The sequence below is a fragment of the Euprymna scolopes genome, chromosome 9 (assembly GCF_053919585.1).
Source record: "Euprymna scolopes isolate OS-2025 chromosome 9, ASM5391958v1, whole genome shotgun sequence".
Taxonomy (NCBI): domain Eukaryota; kingdom Metazoa; phylum Mollusca; class Cephalopoda; order Sepiida; family Sepiolidae; genus Euprymna; species Euprymna scolopes.
This window is the reverse complement of record NC_136490.1, coordinates 169,268,524-169,282,500: the sequence shown is the minus strand read 5'-3', so window position 1 is coordinate 169,282,500 and position 13,977 is coordinate 169,268,524. Positions and strand designations below refer to the sequence as shown.

General features: G+C 40.2%; 1 protein-coding gene across 1 annotated transcript; it reads left to right on the top strand.

The window, feature by feature from the left end:
• Positions 1-1,560: 1,560 nt before the first annotated feature.
• LOC145284703 (uncharacterized) lies at positions 1,561-2,097 on the top strand. Its single transcript, XM_080133594.1, has one exon. The coding sequence runs from the start codon at positions 1,561-1,563 to the stop codon at positions 2,095-2,097; it is 537 nt and encodes a 178-aa protein (XP_079989720.1).
• Positions 2,098-13,977: the final 11,880 nt, after the last annotated feature.

The following is a 13,977-nucleotide window of genomic DNA, read 5'->3' as shown; positions in this document are numbered from 1 at the left end:
AAGGGGAACAAAACAAAACAAAACAGGTAGCTTGTCTAGTACTTCTGTTCCGTCTGCCTGCTTCCCACCGGACTACAACTTGGATGTCTTCAAGTCCAATGTTAACAAATCCCTAATGAACCGCCCCCTTAAGTAAACACTTCATCAAATCTCCACACTAACGTAATGTACTTGCAATAACCCTTATCCCTAAGTGGCTTCCGGGCCTTGATAAGTGGTGATCACTGTGTAAAAAAAAAAAAAAAAAAAGTTTAACCAAACTACATGTTATAAATGTGGGAAACATGGGCACATAGCCATAAATTGCAGGTTAGGGCGGGGGCCCGAAATAAAAAGGATGGGAGATGCCAAACCACAGGGGATAATATTCTCAGTTCAGGAGGATGAGACCTACCAACCCTTCACAAGAAAGGGGAAAATTGTGGATGGAGACGGAAACTGCACTCCCGTGACTATTTTGAGGGACACAGGTGCTGCGCAATCCCTAATTTTAGAGGAAAAGGTACCAGGCGGTCAGACGAGAGACTTCATGGCAATCCGAGGCATAGGAGGAAGAACCATGCGAATACCCCTGAAAGAAGTAGAACTTATAGCGAGGAAAGTCAGGAAGAAGATAAAAGTCGGGGTGGTGAAGACACTCCCTATGAAGAAAATAGACATTCTACTGGGAAACAAAGCCAAAATCGAATTAGCCCAGATAGATGACAAAGATTATGAGGAAAACACAGACCAGAGAGCACACACATATAACCTGCGAAGTAAAAGAAAAAATACAGGTGAAGAAAAGATTCTCCTATTAAACAAACCTCGTGAGGAGCTGGAGAGAGCTCAAAGGAGCGATGACAGCTTAAGGAAGCTATATGAACAAGTGGATAAACCAATGGATGAGAAGCACGCTCAACAATACTACATCGGAGAGGGAATATTGAAAAGGAGCTATCATGCTGGGAAGTGGAAAGGGGAAAGAGAGGAACATTATCACCAAATAGTCATGCCAAGGGGGGGTATCGTGAAGAAATGCTAAAATTGGCTCATGAAGTTCCACTGGCAGAGCACTTAGGCATAAGCAAGACGTATGAGAAGCTGTTGAGACACTTCTACTGGCCAGGCATAAGAGCTAGCACAAAGAGTTTCTGTAACTCATGCGAGACATGCCAGCGGGCGGGAAAGCCTAAACCAGACATACCCCCAGCACCGCTTAAACCACAATAACAATCTTGGAGAAACCCTTGGAGAGGGTGATAGTTGACTGTGTAGGCCCTCTACCAAAGACGAAGGCAGGACACCAGTATCTACTGACTGTAATTTGCGTCAGCTCTAGATTCCTCGAAGCTATACGGTTGCGGACGATATCCATGAAGAAAATAATAGAAGCATTGCTAAACTATTTTTCAAAAATGGGAATCCCTGAAACTATCCAAACTGACAGGGGGAACGAATTTCACGTCAAGCCTGTTCAAAAGAGTAACTGGACAGCTAGGAATAAAACATGTCACATTAAGCCCATATCACCCCCAGTCGCAGGGCCCTTTAGAACAGTTCCATGCAACCCTAAAAAGCATGCTGAGAGCCCACTGCACAGAGAGGCAAGATGATTGGGATAAAGAATTACCCTTTGTACTCTTTGCTGCTAGAGATTCGGTTCAAGAATCACTAGGATACAGCCTGTTCGAGCTGGTTTATGGACAAGAAATGCGAAATCCACTCAAGATGGCGAAGGAACAATGGGATAACCCAGAAAAATCACCCCAGCTGGTATCGAGTTATGTAGAGGACTTGCGAAAAAACTTGGAGGACGCTAGGAAGATAGCAGAAACCTACTTGAGCAAGTCTCAGGAAAAGATGCAACGCATCTATAATAAAAGGTCTAAGGCCAGACAATTCAGTATAGGTGAGGAGGTGATGATTCTCCTACCGACAAGAAAGTCCCCATTCGACGCCAGGTTCCAGGGCCCTTATACAATAGCAGAAAAGGTTGATGACTTGAACTACAAAGTAAATACCCCTAACCGGCGGGATAAGGTACAATTATACCATATAAACCGAATAAAAAAATATGCAGAACGGACTAAAGAACCTAAACTACCCGTGGGGTAAATGAAAACGGTCGCAAATGAAGACACACTGATGGATGGCAGTGTATTGATCAAGGACACCCCAATAAAACTATGTAATTCCAAAATACTGAAGAATTTAGAAGAAAAACTATGCCAATTATCAAAAAAAGAACAAGGTGACATAGCTGAGATTATAGAGCAATTTCCAGGAGTATTTTCGGATGTTCCTAGGAGAACGAATGCTATCTATCATGATGTTGAATTGACCAGGAATCAACCCATTAAACAGCATCCATATCGAGTGAACCCCAGGAAGAGGGAGGTAATATGCAGGGAAATCGAATACATGTTGGAAAATGGGATAATTGAACCTAGTCAAAGTGCATGGACATCACCTTGCGTATTGGTGGACAAACCAGATGGATCCGTTCGATTTTGTACGGATTATAGGAAACTAAATGATGTCACCAAAAAAGATGATTCCTATCCAATCCCATGAATGGAAGATTGCATCGATCGGATCGGGAAGGCAAAATTTATTACCAAGTGTGACCTCCTGAAGGGATACTGGTTAGTGCCTTTGACAGACCAAGCGAAGCTTGCATCTGCATTTGTGGTGCCAGACGGAGCATACCACTACAATGTCATGCCGTTTGGAATAAGAAATTCCCGAGCTACCTTTATGCACCTAATGAATAGATGTTTAGCGGGAATTCAAAATGTTGGTGTGGATATAGATGACATCATCATCTATAATGAAACATGGGAAGCATACCTGAAGAGTATAGAGGAAGTTTTCAAGTGGTTGGATGATGCCAACTTAACAATTAACCTGGAGAAGAGTGAATTTGGAAGAGCAGAGGTTCAGTACTTGGGCCATATCGTAGTATATGGGCACGTTAGCCCAAGTGAGATCAAAGTGCAAAGTATAAAGGAATATCCGAGACCAGGAAGTGTAAAAGGAGTTCAAAGGTTCCTGGAAATGGCGGGATATTATCGAAAATTCTGCAGAAATTTCTCTGGGATAGCAACCCCCTTGACAAACCTCTTACAAAAGGGAACAAGATTTCAGTGGACACCAGAATGTCAAGAATCGTTCGAGGCCATAAAACACATGTTGGGTAACGAACCTGTACTGTTGGCACCAGATTTTGAGAAACTGTTCAGCCTCCACACAGATGCTAGTGAAACTGGAATCGGAGCAGTGCTATCGCAAAATGACCACAATGGACATTTGAGACCTGTCAGTTACTTCTCCAAGAAGTTAAACAAGCAGCAGAGGGCCTATTCAACAAGAGAAAAGGAAACATTGGCGCTTGTGCTGGCAGTAACCAATTCTGAGATTTATATAACCACAGGAAAAACTCCTACCCAGGTATACATCGATCACAACCCGATAGTTTTTCTAAACAGAATGAGGAACAAAAACAGGCGATTACAAAACTGGTACCTCATCCTGCAAGAATATAACTTAGAGATAAATTACGTGAGAGGGAAGGAAAACCGTGTAGCGGACACCCTATCCAGATCCCAGAAGAATCGGAAACTTCCAGGCAGATCAAATGAAAACCAAACACCCAGATATGTGAAAACTTATATACAATCGAGGGACTGGATTTAAAAGAAAAATGAAACATTTTTCTTTTCCGAAATGTGTGAGGGTGTAACGATAATTGTATATGTGTACATAAAAAACAAAAAAAACAAAACAAATTGGACGATGATGATGATGATATAAAATGATAGTCGTGATATAAAATGATGATGCTGATGATCACATAAAAGGAAGCGAAAGGATCACCCGATTCGGAAAGGGAAATCATGCGATCCAAATGGACCAATAAGATGGGAGGAAAAATAAAAATATAAAAAAAAGTATTGGCGCTGAAATTCAACAACCAAAAATCGGAAAACTTTGGAAGGCAGTTGCGGAAACATTTCCAAAGATGACGGACGTCAATATATATATATATATATAACTATAGGATACAGTGTGACTTCGTTGATGGAATATCAACGATAATAGAAGAAGATAAAAAAAGAGAAAACGTTTATCTTAAATTAACGTTAAAAGAAAAAAACAAAAAAAACAGGGTCCTCTGCGAAGGTGAGTCGGAATTTCTGTTATTGATATAAACTGTTATCCCCGCCGGCTGTCGCCAAAAAAAAAAAATAAAAACATGTTATTCCGGCACTACACTCATTAAAAAAAAGGGGGAAAGAAAAGAGGGCAGAAATTGCAAATAAATAGATACATACAATAAACAAGGGGAGAGAAAAAAAAATATATATATATATAAAGGATTTACTTCCCTTGGACATATTTTGTATTTTGTGAGACTATTCGGGCATCTAAGGGTCGATACATATGTGAAAAAAAAAGGGGGGGGGGAACAAAACAAAACAGATTTGAAATAAGAAAAAGAGGGAAGGGGATGGAGGAGATGAACTAACCTCCAAATTGAACTATGGCCAACTGGCTGGAACATTTTTCTTTCTCCTGTTTTTATGTTTTCGTTTTTATACATTGTGAAAAAAAAAAAAAAAAGGGAAAGCTGTATATGTACATACAATGATGCGTTTGTTCTTTCTTTCCTTCTTCCACGAGATCTGATCATGGTCGCCCACCTACAAATTCACCCTGAGCTTATAAGTATCGTTCCAAGTCAAAGATTGAATATACATACCCCATTCAAGTAATTCAAGTAAACCTGATGGAGGAGGGAATAATGGAATGATACTTGGCGCGACCTTCCATTAACTCTCTCCTAATTACCTAGAGAACACCAAGTAGAAATCTAGGGGAGAGGTCGTCACATTATATATAAAGAAAAAATGTGTAATATTTACAGGTGTCATCCAACTGTAGGTTGACTGCCATTTCCTGTTGGGGGAGAGTGTTGGAATTTTTTTTGTACCAATAATGGTGCACCCCCCCCCCCCGTTTACATTTATTATATTTTATCTGGTTCTTGTATTCTATTTTTTGTATTTGTATCTTTTTTGATTCTTAGTTTCATACATTTTGGGTTTGTATGAAACTCCCTTTAATTTGGAGAAAAGAGAAATGCTAGCTCCGTGATGACGCCACGAGCCCAGCACAAGATTCGCCCTCTTTTGAAATTCCGCCGACGTGGAGATTGGACGTTAGTTTCATTGCTCGGCGCTGAAAATGGAATTTTGACGAGCCTCCTTCAAAGAAGAAAACCCAGCAAGAATACCCCGGATATGCGACGCGGCCATACTTCTGAAATCTATCTGCGTGTCTACGGTTTGCATGCAAATGGAGGAGAGAAAATTCTAAAAGTACTTTAAACGAAAAAAAAAAGAAAAAGGCACGTGCCTGACTGGCTTTCAATTTGTGAGTACACTCCTAAAATTTATTTCATATGAGAGTGTGATTAGGAGATACTATTTTGCATCTTATTATTGTATTCGTTCATGGATATGACATCTTCATTATAAGAACCAGTGTTATTTTTTCATTATATGTTACCTTGGTGTTTTTTAAATTTAATGCCCGCAAAGGGAAAAATTTGCAACTAATTTTATTGTGAATAAAATCTCTTCTTTGTTTCAAAGCAAGACTTTTATATTTTATTCTTTACCCCCCCCTTTTTATTCCATGCTGTCATTTCTTTTTTCAGGTTAGTTACTTTAGCGTCGAATTTATCTGGAAGTAAGATAAAATTCCGACAAAATTACAATTAAAAAAATTTCAATATAAAATTTAAAAAGTAAAATCTCTAAAAAACAAAACAAATTTAGCACAAGGCCCTGACCAAAAGGCCAACACCTATTGTAGTGTAAGGTAATATTTACCATATTTTTTTTAATGATGTCTTGACTCCGTTCCGTATCTACCTCCGGTAGCTTGATTTTTCTGAGCATTGATCTTGGACATTATCCATTTTTCTCATTTATAACGATATTTTTTGGAGTATTAAAAAAGTATTTAAGAGTAAAACAAAACAAACAAACAAACAAAAAAAAATAATAAAACGGGGGAGGGTCTGATTGTTCTCTGGGATTTCCCGGTAGTCTTTGTTTTGCTTTTGTTTTTAATTCGATACATTTTTTTTTTACTAATACTAAATGCACAAACTTATCGTTAAAAGACTCTATTCCCGCTATTCAAAAATCTTTTTAATTTCAGCTTTTTTTTTTATGTCTATTATTTTCGTTTTGAGGGAGATATAGTGTATAACAAGTTCTCCCCACCCTATATTATATTTAAAAATATTAAAATTTATTTTCTTTTTTTTGGGGGGGGGGGGCTTTTCGAAAATATATTTACCTCTGTATTTTCTTTAATTTTCTATTTTTGAGCGATTATCGAGACTCCCAAGATGTGAACCTCTCATGTCGAACTTTTTTTGTTCTAAACTAACACTCGCCACTACTACATTTTTTTAATTGACTAAACGCTTCAAAATAAGTTAAACCACTAAAAACTAGGTACGGGCAATTAATGTCTGCTTCGGTAGGGGGGGTATGGTTTTTAACGTCGGTAATTTGTAAAATTTTCGAGTACTTTTTTATTGTATTTAAAAGATTATAGTTTAAAGTTTATTTCTCAAAGGAAAAATGTGTGAAATAAAAAAAATACATCGAATAATTTTATCTCAAATCTGAAAAAACCTAGATTTCACGTAAAAATTTATTATGACAAAAATCGCGTTTACATTTTTCTGGCAAGAAAAATATAAGTTTTCTGGAATTATTTCCAAGTTAAGTATTAAGTTAAAGTCTTAAGATAATGAATTAATACAATAAATGTACAAAAAAAAAAAGTAATACTTATCCAAAAATTGTGGAAAAAAAACTATTTAGAGGGTAAAGTAGATTACCCGGTGATAGCGTAAGCTCCGAGGGGTTGCAAAGGATGCCCTATGCGACCCCCCCTACTGGGTCGAGTAACAAGTTTTGTAGTACGGCGAACTGGTGCTAGTCAGAGACACAATTCTTTTATAACAGAAGAATAGTGCCTCCCCCTACTCCTCCAAGTCTATAAGAGACTCGTTCTCTCAACCACTCAGATTAGAATTCCGCCCTCGAGGCCGGCGCCACCAAGTAAGCAATCTCCTTTTTTTATTTTTATTTTTATTTTTATTTTCTCACAAAATGTATCACTGATAGGAACGAGACTTGTTCATCATATCAAAAAAAAAACAAAAAAACAAAAAAACTCTAGCGGCAAAATTCAAATATGTATGGAAGGACAAATTAGACATAATTTATGTCTTTATTTAACATTATTCCGGCATACCGAGCGACTTTTTTTTCATTAATTATACTACAGACAATTTATTCTTCGTAAAACCAACACAAAGTCAAGTATCTGCAGAATGTCTTCTTGGTTCCTCCTCTTCTCTTTTCTCTCTCCCAACAATCGAACACAGCATATAATAACAAAACTCTAAAGCACGTCTGACAGCACTGACTTCTGCCAACAGTCTGCTCCTCCTCTTAACAACACAGGCTTTTTATATCGCAAATTCGTTCACCTCTATTTGCATATTCTTCTAACTCACGTGATCACTACTCTATAAATAAGAGTCTTGACCGTTTCTTTTCTTTCTTTTTATTTATTTTCGGTGACCGACCCGCACGTGGTCTATCCAGGTAAGTCCCGCATTTCTCCACACTCCCCCCTGATCTCATGATCACAAACAGGACATGCGGGCAATCGTCGTTAGCGGGTACTCCTTCGAAGAAGCACTTCCTCATTGCTGTTTTCTTCATTACCACCATCATTACTACCAGTCTGTTCCATTATCCCGTCTCGTGGTTCCATAGGCGGTGTCTCACAATCAGGGCAGGGGGGCAGTATCCGTCTTTGTCGGGTACTTCTCCGAAGAATCGGAGGCGTCATCTCCTCGGTATGCTCCATCATCCCTTCTTGCTGGGTTTCGCAATCACGGGGGGTGGGCAGTATTCGTCTCTGTCGAGTATTTCGATGAGGCATTACTTCCTTGTGTCCATCGCTCTCCTCACTATTGTCATCAGTATGTCCCATCATTCCCTCATCTGGTTCTGTTGGTGGTGTTTCTATGCTCACCTGAAGGGGCAGTAAGTGATCAGGATCATCTCTGAACGGTGTGTGATCCTCCTCATCGTCCTCAGAATCAGAAGAGGTATAACAAGGGCGGATATCTTTTACGTGACGTGGTATGCCACCAATCAACATGGTCTGAGGACTTATGATTTCATCTATTTTTCCCCGGAAAAATTTCGTAGTGCACCCAGCATTTGGGGGTTTTATCCAAACAAGGTCTCCCACCTGATATGGTGTATTGACAACACTCACCACTGATGGTATGGCATCAACTCCTTTCACACGCTGTTCATATTGGTAAATCCCATTGGCTGGTGCAGTTGCTGGTGTTGCATTGTCCTTGGGTGTTATATTATACCAGTACACAGCTTCTGGAATAGAGCACTGCGTCCTGGCTGCAATTCTTTTGATGGTGCGGTGACACCGTTCTGCTATACCATTACCCTCGGGATAATATGCACACCGATAATGCATTTTAATCCCCCATTCGTGCACGAATTTCTGAAATTCTTGACATCGAAATGTGGCGGCATTATCAGTCAGAATTTCAATCGGGGCACCACGTTCAAAAAAGACGGCTCTCAACTGTTGTACAATGCTGGCTGCATCCTGTCGTGTCAACAGGCGCCATATTGTGAAACGCGTCGGGCCACAATCCGTCATGGTCAAAAAATGTTTGCCCCCATAATGTGTTATGTCCATCCCTACTCGCTGCCAGTTGCCCTCCACCTCGAGCTTCCCTTTTTGCCATTGGGATGGTGCCGGATCAATTCTCTGACACTCTTCACACGAACGTATGGCTGCTTTCACTGATGCTTTTGTAGTTGCAGGGCATACTCTTCGGACAAAATATGCAGTCCTCTGAATTCCAGGATGTCCAATCTGCTGGTGTATCATACGGATCTGGTCAGGTGTTAATTGATCCGTTACAGTCGCGCATGTTTGTTGTTGAAGATCGGATCCCTGCCTCATTGCATCGATCCACCTCTTTGGTACTCGAGTCAAGCTATCAGCCAAATTCTGCATCGACGAGACTAACGTAATGTCTACCTGCAAGCTGTATTCGTCAACTAGACGCTTAATTATTGCTAGTCTCCTTCGTACTAGCATTTCACTTGCAGCTCTAGTCTTAACTCGAGCCTTTCCAGTCAAGGTGTCGGTTAACCAATGGTAAACACACAATGAGTCAGTGTGGAGATGCACAACATTAGTCTGCCATTGCAATGCGAGATTAAGACCTTTTAACGTGGCATCAAGTTCTGCCAAATTTATATGTTGGGCATCATTTTTCGGACGAAGCCAGCATGCATCTTCCACAACAACACCTAGTTGCTCCAACACGACACCTGTAGCCAACGAACTTGCGTCAACCCATGCATTTAGTTCGTTTCCAGACACTTGCCACTCACCCCGGGCAGGGTCATTCCTATGCACTCTCGACAACATTTCAGCCATCATTTGTTGGAGAGAATCATCATCCGCAACATCGTCCCATCCTTTTGTTACTGTAGTCACTCGTCTTTTCACCACTCCTGTTGCCGATCGGAGCCATCCACAGACAGGTAGATGTCCTACCAATTTACCACAGATAGAAAACACAGTACGTCTTGTTAATACATTGGGTAACTTTGGAAGTGGGCTCCCTCGTTTCCATCGCAACGTATTGCCCTCCTCCCAGACCTCGAGGCCTAGCACGGGCACTCCATCCTTTAGGCGCTTAGGGTCTTTGCTTATTAACCCAAACGCTTTCAGTTTTATTCGAACTGCATCCGCAGACATTATGTCCTCATTAACATAGATGTCATCTATGTAGGCTGAAGCAGCTTTTGCTGTGGTCTCATCCTGCATCAAAACAGTTTTAATAATGGTTGTCATAATCAAGGGTGCTACGTTTAGGCCAAAACCCAAACGTGTCAAACAATATAGTTTTCCCTTGAGTAGTACTGTCTGAAACGGCCATAATGACTCATGGACACGTATCTGCAGGTAGGCCCTCTTTAGATCCAGAAGTGCTACATTGCTCCCTTTTTGACGCCACTCTCTCAGTTTAGCAGCGCACACATCTGCGTTTCCGGTAAACGCATCAACATGCCGATTCAACTCTCGGTAATCCATTACGGGACGAATTTTTTCTTTGGTAGATTGTTCAACAGCCATGAGCGGAATTAATCCCTTGGGTGGTCCCAGACGTTCCTGTGGGTATGGTATTAACCAACCGTTGTCAATCCACATCTGAAGTTCTTCTTCATATGCGGCCCTATTCTTGGTAGAAACTGCATACTCTGGAATCGTGTTGCACAGCCGATCTGGTTCCTGGCCCATGGCCCATTTCCACTTTGCAGTCCACACCCTTTCGTTGTCATCAAATGTAGCACAGAAGTCCTTTTCTTCAATCGACATGGCTGCACAGACGTCTTTCCCTTCTCCAAGCCTGATACCTCTAGCTGCTGTGATTGTAACGCCTCCTAGTGCTTGTATTGCATCAATTCCAAGCAACATGTCGTAGCCAAGGGGTTTCTCCTGCATCACCAGAACGTCAACTTTAGCTGTGTCACCCTTCTCAGTGCAGATTGTGACTGTCCCTTCACCACAACATACCCGTGATAAGCCATTAATGGTCATAACGCCAACTGGGTTCCTCCGCCACACCGGACAGCAATGGGCACTAACTATAGACCGGGAACACCCCGTGTCTATAAGTGCTGAACACTGCACATCATCAAGTTTAACGCTAATGACAGGCAATCCTGTGTTTATTGGTTGCCAGGGGGCAAGGGTAGCGATAGTACCTTGCCCCCAACTTCGTTTCCCGAACAGTTGCGAGATATGTGCCCAAACTTATTGCAGCGATAGCATTGCACTGGTCTCTTTGATTGTGGATATACACCTCTCCTATCACTCCGGCACTCTTTAGCAAAATGATTGGCCTCCCCACATTTATAGCACACTGGGGTGGCATGCTTATTACTATCTGGAAGAGAGTCCACATTGCCTCCATGTCGAAAACGAGCTGCTGCTGCAATTGGTTCCTGTTCCTTACAGATGTTTCGAGCTCGGGCCAATAACTCATCAGTTGACAATTCATCGATTCTTGATGATGCCCGCAACAGTTTACTGACCTCCTCGGGTAGGCCTACCAAAAAAGCACAGCTTAATATTTTATCGTTGACCCCACCAAACGGTACAGATAATTTTCGCAGGTCGGCTAGGTACACGTCGACTGTTTCCTTGGGTTGAAGTGTCCGGCTCGTGAACTGTTGCCACGCAACAAATGGATCTGTACCAAACGCTGTATACAGGCTCTGCTTGATTTCATCCCAGTCTGGTTCATCCCCGAGTTGTTGGTAGACTGCATAGGCCCCTCCGGTTAGCCTCAAAGGGATAACTGTGGCTGGTTCTTTAATTTTGCACAGTTTACAGATTTTCTCTGCCTTTTCAATCCATTCAACGACAGCCGGTCCAGTGGTAGATCCGTCGAACTCGGGTATTAAGCGAATGTCGAATCTGTCCATTGTTAGTAACCGCACACCAAGCGCCGAAATAGCTTAAAACCAACACAAAGTCAAGTATCTGCAGAATGTCTTCTTGGTTCCTCCTCTTCTCTTTTCTCTCTCCCAACAATCGAACACAGCATATAATAACAAAACTCTAAAGCACGTCTGACAGCACTGACTTCTGCCAACAGTCTGCTCCTCCTCTTAACAACACAGGCTTTTTATATCGCAAATTCGTTCACCTCTATTTGCATATTCTTCTAACTCACGTGATCACTACTCTATAAATAAGAGTCTTGACCGTTTCTTTTCTTTCTTTTTATTTATTTTCGGTGACCAACCCGCACGTGGTCTATCCAGGTAAGTCCCGCATTTCTCCACACTTCGAAAAAAAAAAAAGTTAGCACCATTATTTATTAATATTAATACAGAATTACAATTGGTTAAGAAAACAATTTATAATCATTGAAAAAAATACAGACTTACATTAAAATTTATCAGAATGTTTATGTGAAATTTAAAGTTGATGAACACAGACAGGTAGTTGAAAAGAGGAGGATGGTGGGCAAAACAGACTAATTTTCTTTTCAACTCTGCGCATCCGTACTTACCGACATGGAACGTTCGTATAATTTTTGCCATTTTTTAATTAAATTATTTTTCTATGTTCCTGTTTTTCAATTTAATTTTTTTTACTTTATTTTTCAAGATTATATGAAAATTATTTTACGTTGATAATCATATGTTTTTGCGTGCAATGGAAATACTAGAATCTTACATGTAAAGATTATGTTAAAAATGTAAGCATAAAAAATGTGGCGAATTTTCCTTGTGCTGGGGCTTGAAACAGGGAGAAAATTGCAACAGGTTGCCCTGTTGCGACCTCTAAGGTCTGGAAGCACTAATGTGCGTCCAACCTCTCCCACTGCCTGAATGCCAATGCCTAAAAAAAGCAAACACACCCCCTATGTGGTATTCTGTCACTTTAAATATGAAGCAGAGGGGGGGCACAACATGAAATCACGTTCACACGTGAATCATGCATGGCTAAGAATTAGAAGATGGCACAGCAGACGCCCAGAGAGACAGACGCTTACATAATTTCTCACACATTCCTGTCTCAAGACACAAAAAAGAAACAGGTGTCTTGGAATATATTTCCTTTTTCTTTTTTCCAGAATACAAACCCCTAGGAAAATGCTTTAAAGATCACCTCACATTTAAACCCCCCACTAGTCTTGCTTACCAGCCGATGCAAGATATCCCCCCCCCCGCTAGTCCTGTTTACTAGTTGATGCAAGACATCTCCCCGCTAGTCTCGCTTACCAGCAGACGCAAGATATCCCCCCGCTAGTCTCACTTACCAGCCGACGCAAGATATTCCGCCCCCCCCACTAGTCTTGCTTACCAGTTGACACAAGATATCCCCCCTGCTAGTCTCGCTTACCAGTTGATGCAAGATATCTCCTCGCTAGTCTTGCTTACCAGCCAACGCAAGATATACCCCCGCCTTAGCACACCGAATTTAATTTTAAATTTCTCCTTAAAAAACGATGACTTCCTACATACAGGTCGACCGAATTGCATTCTAAGTTCTTTTAAAAGCAACAATATTTTTTTTTTAAAAACAAAAGTATTCGCATTCAATTGTAGATTCATAAATAACTCGTTTATAAGCGACTGCTTTCTTTTTTTTTCTTTTCTCAAAAGACAACGGAATTTCACTGCAGAGTCCACGTTTAAAACGACCACTTTTTAATACATACAAGTCGACCGAATCGTATAAAGCTCCTTTAAAACGACTTTTTTCCAAAACGAATTTGACTCGAATTGTCCTTTTATAAAAGAACTTCTTCATTTAAACAGCAGACGCCCAGAGGGGCTTACATAATTTCTCTCACAGAAAAAGTAGAAATAATTTTTGCAATTATAATTTTTATTTTTTTTTTGTGAAAGTATTAAATAGACAATGCTTAATTCAATGATAATATTGGTAGTTCGAGAAATTAATTTTTCTTCGAGTTATATTGAATCCATTAATACGGACTTCAGGGGCTTTTTTAGTAATGTTCCTGTAAAAATTATTTTATTTTTATTTTATTGTTACAAATTACGATGCTTTATTTACATAAAAAAAAGCAAAAATAAATTCTTGCGTTTTTTATTTACTACTGAAAACCATAACTTTAGTAAAGGTATTTTTTGTTTAAACAAAATAGTACATTTTCAGTAAGATTTTAAATAAAAATAATTCGTTACTTATATTCCGCGATCATTATTTGATAAACACTGAAAATTTCATTAGAATTGGTTAATTTCCTGATTTTTGGTGAATTTTTAAGTAAAAAGAGGGGTCAAAATGTTTATA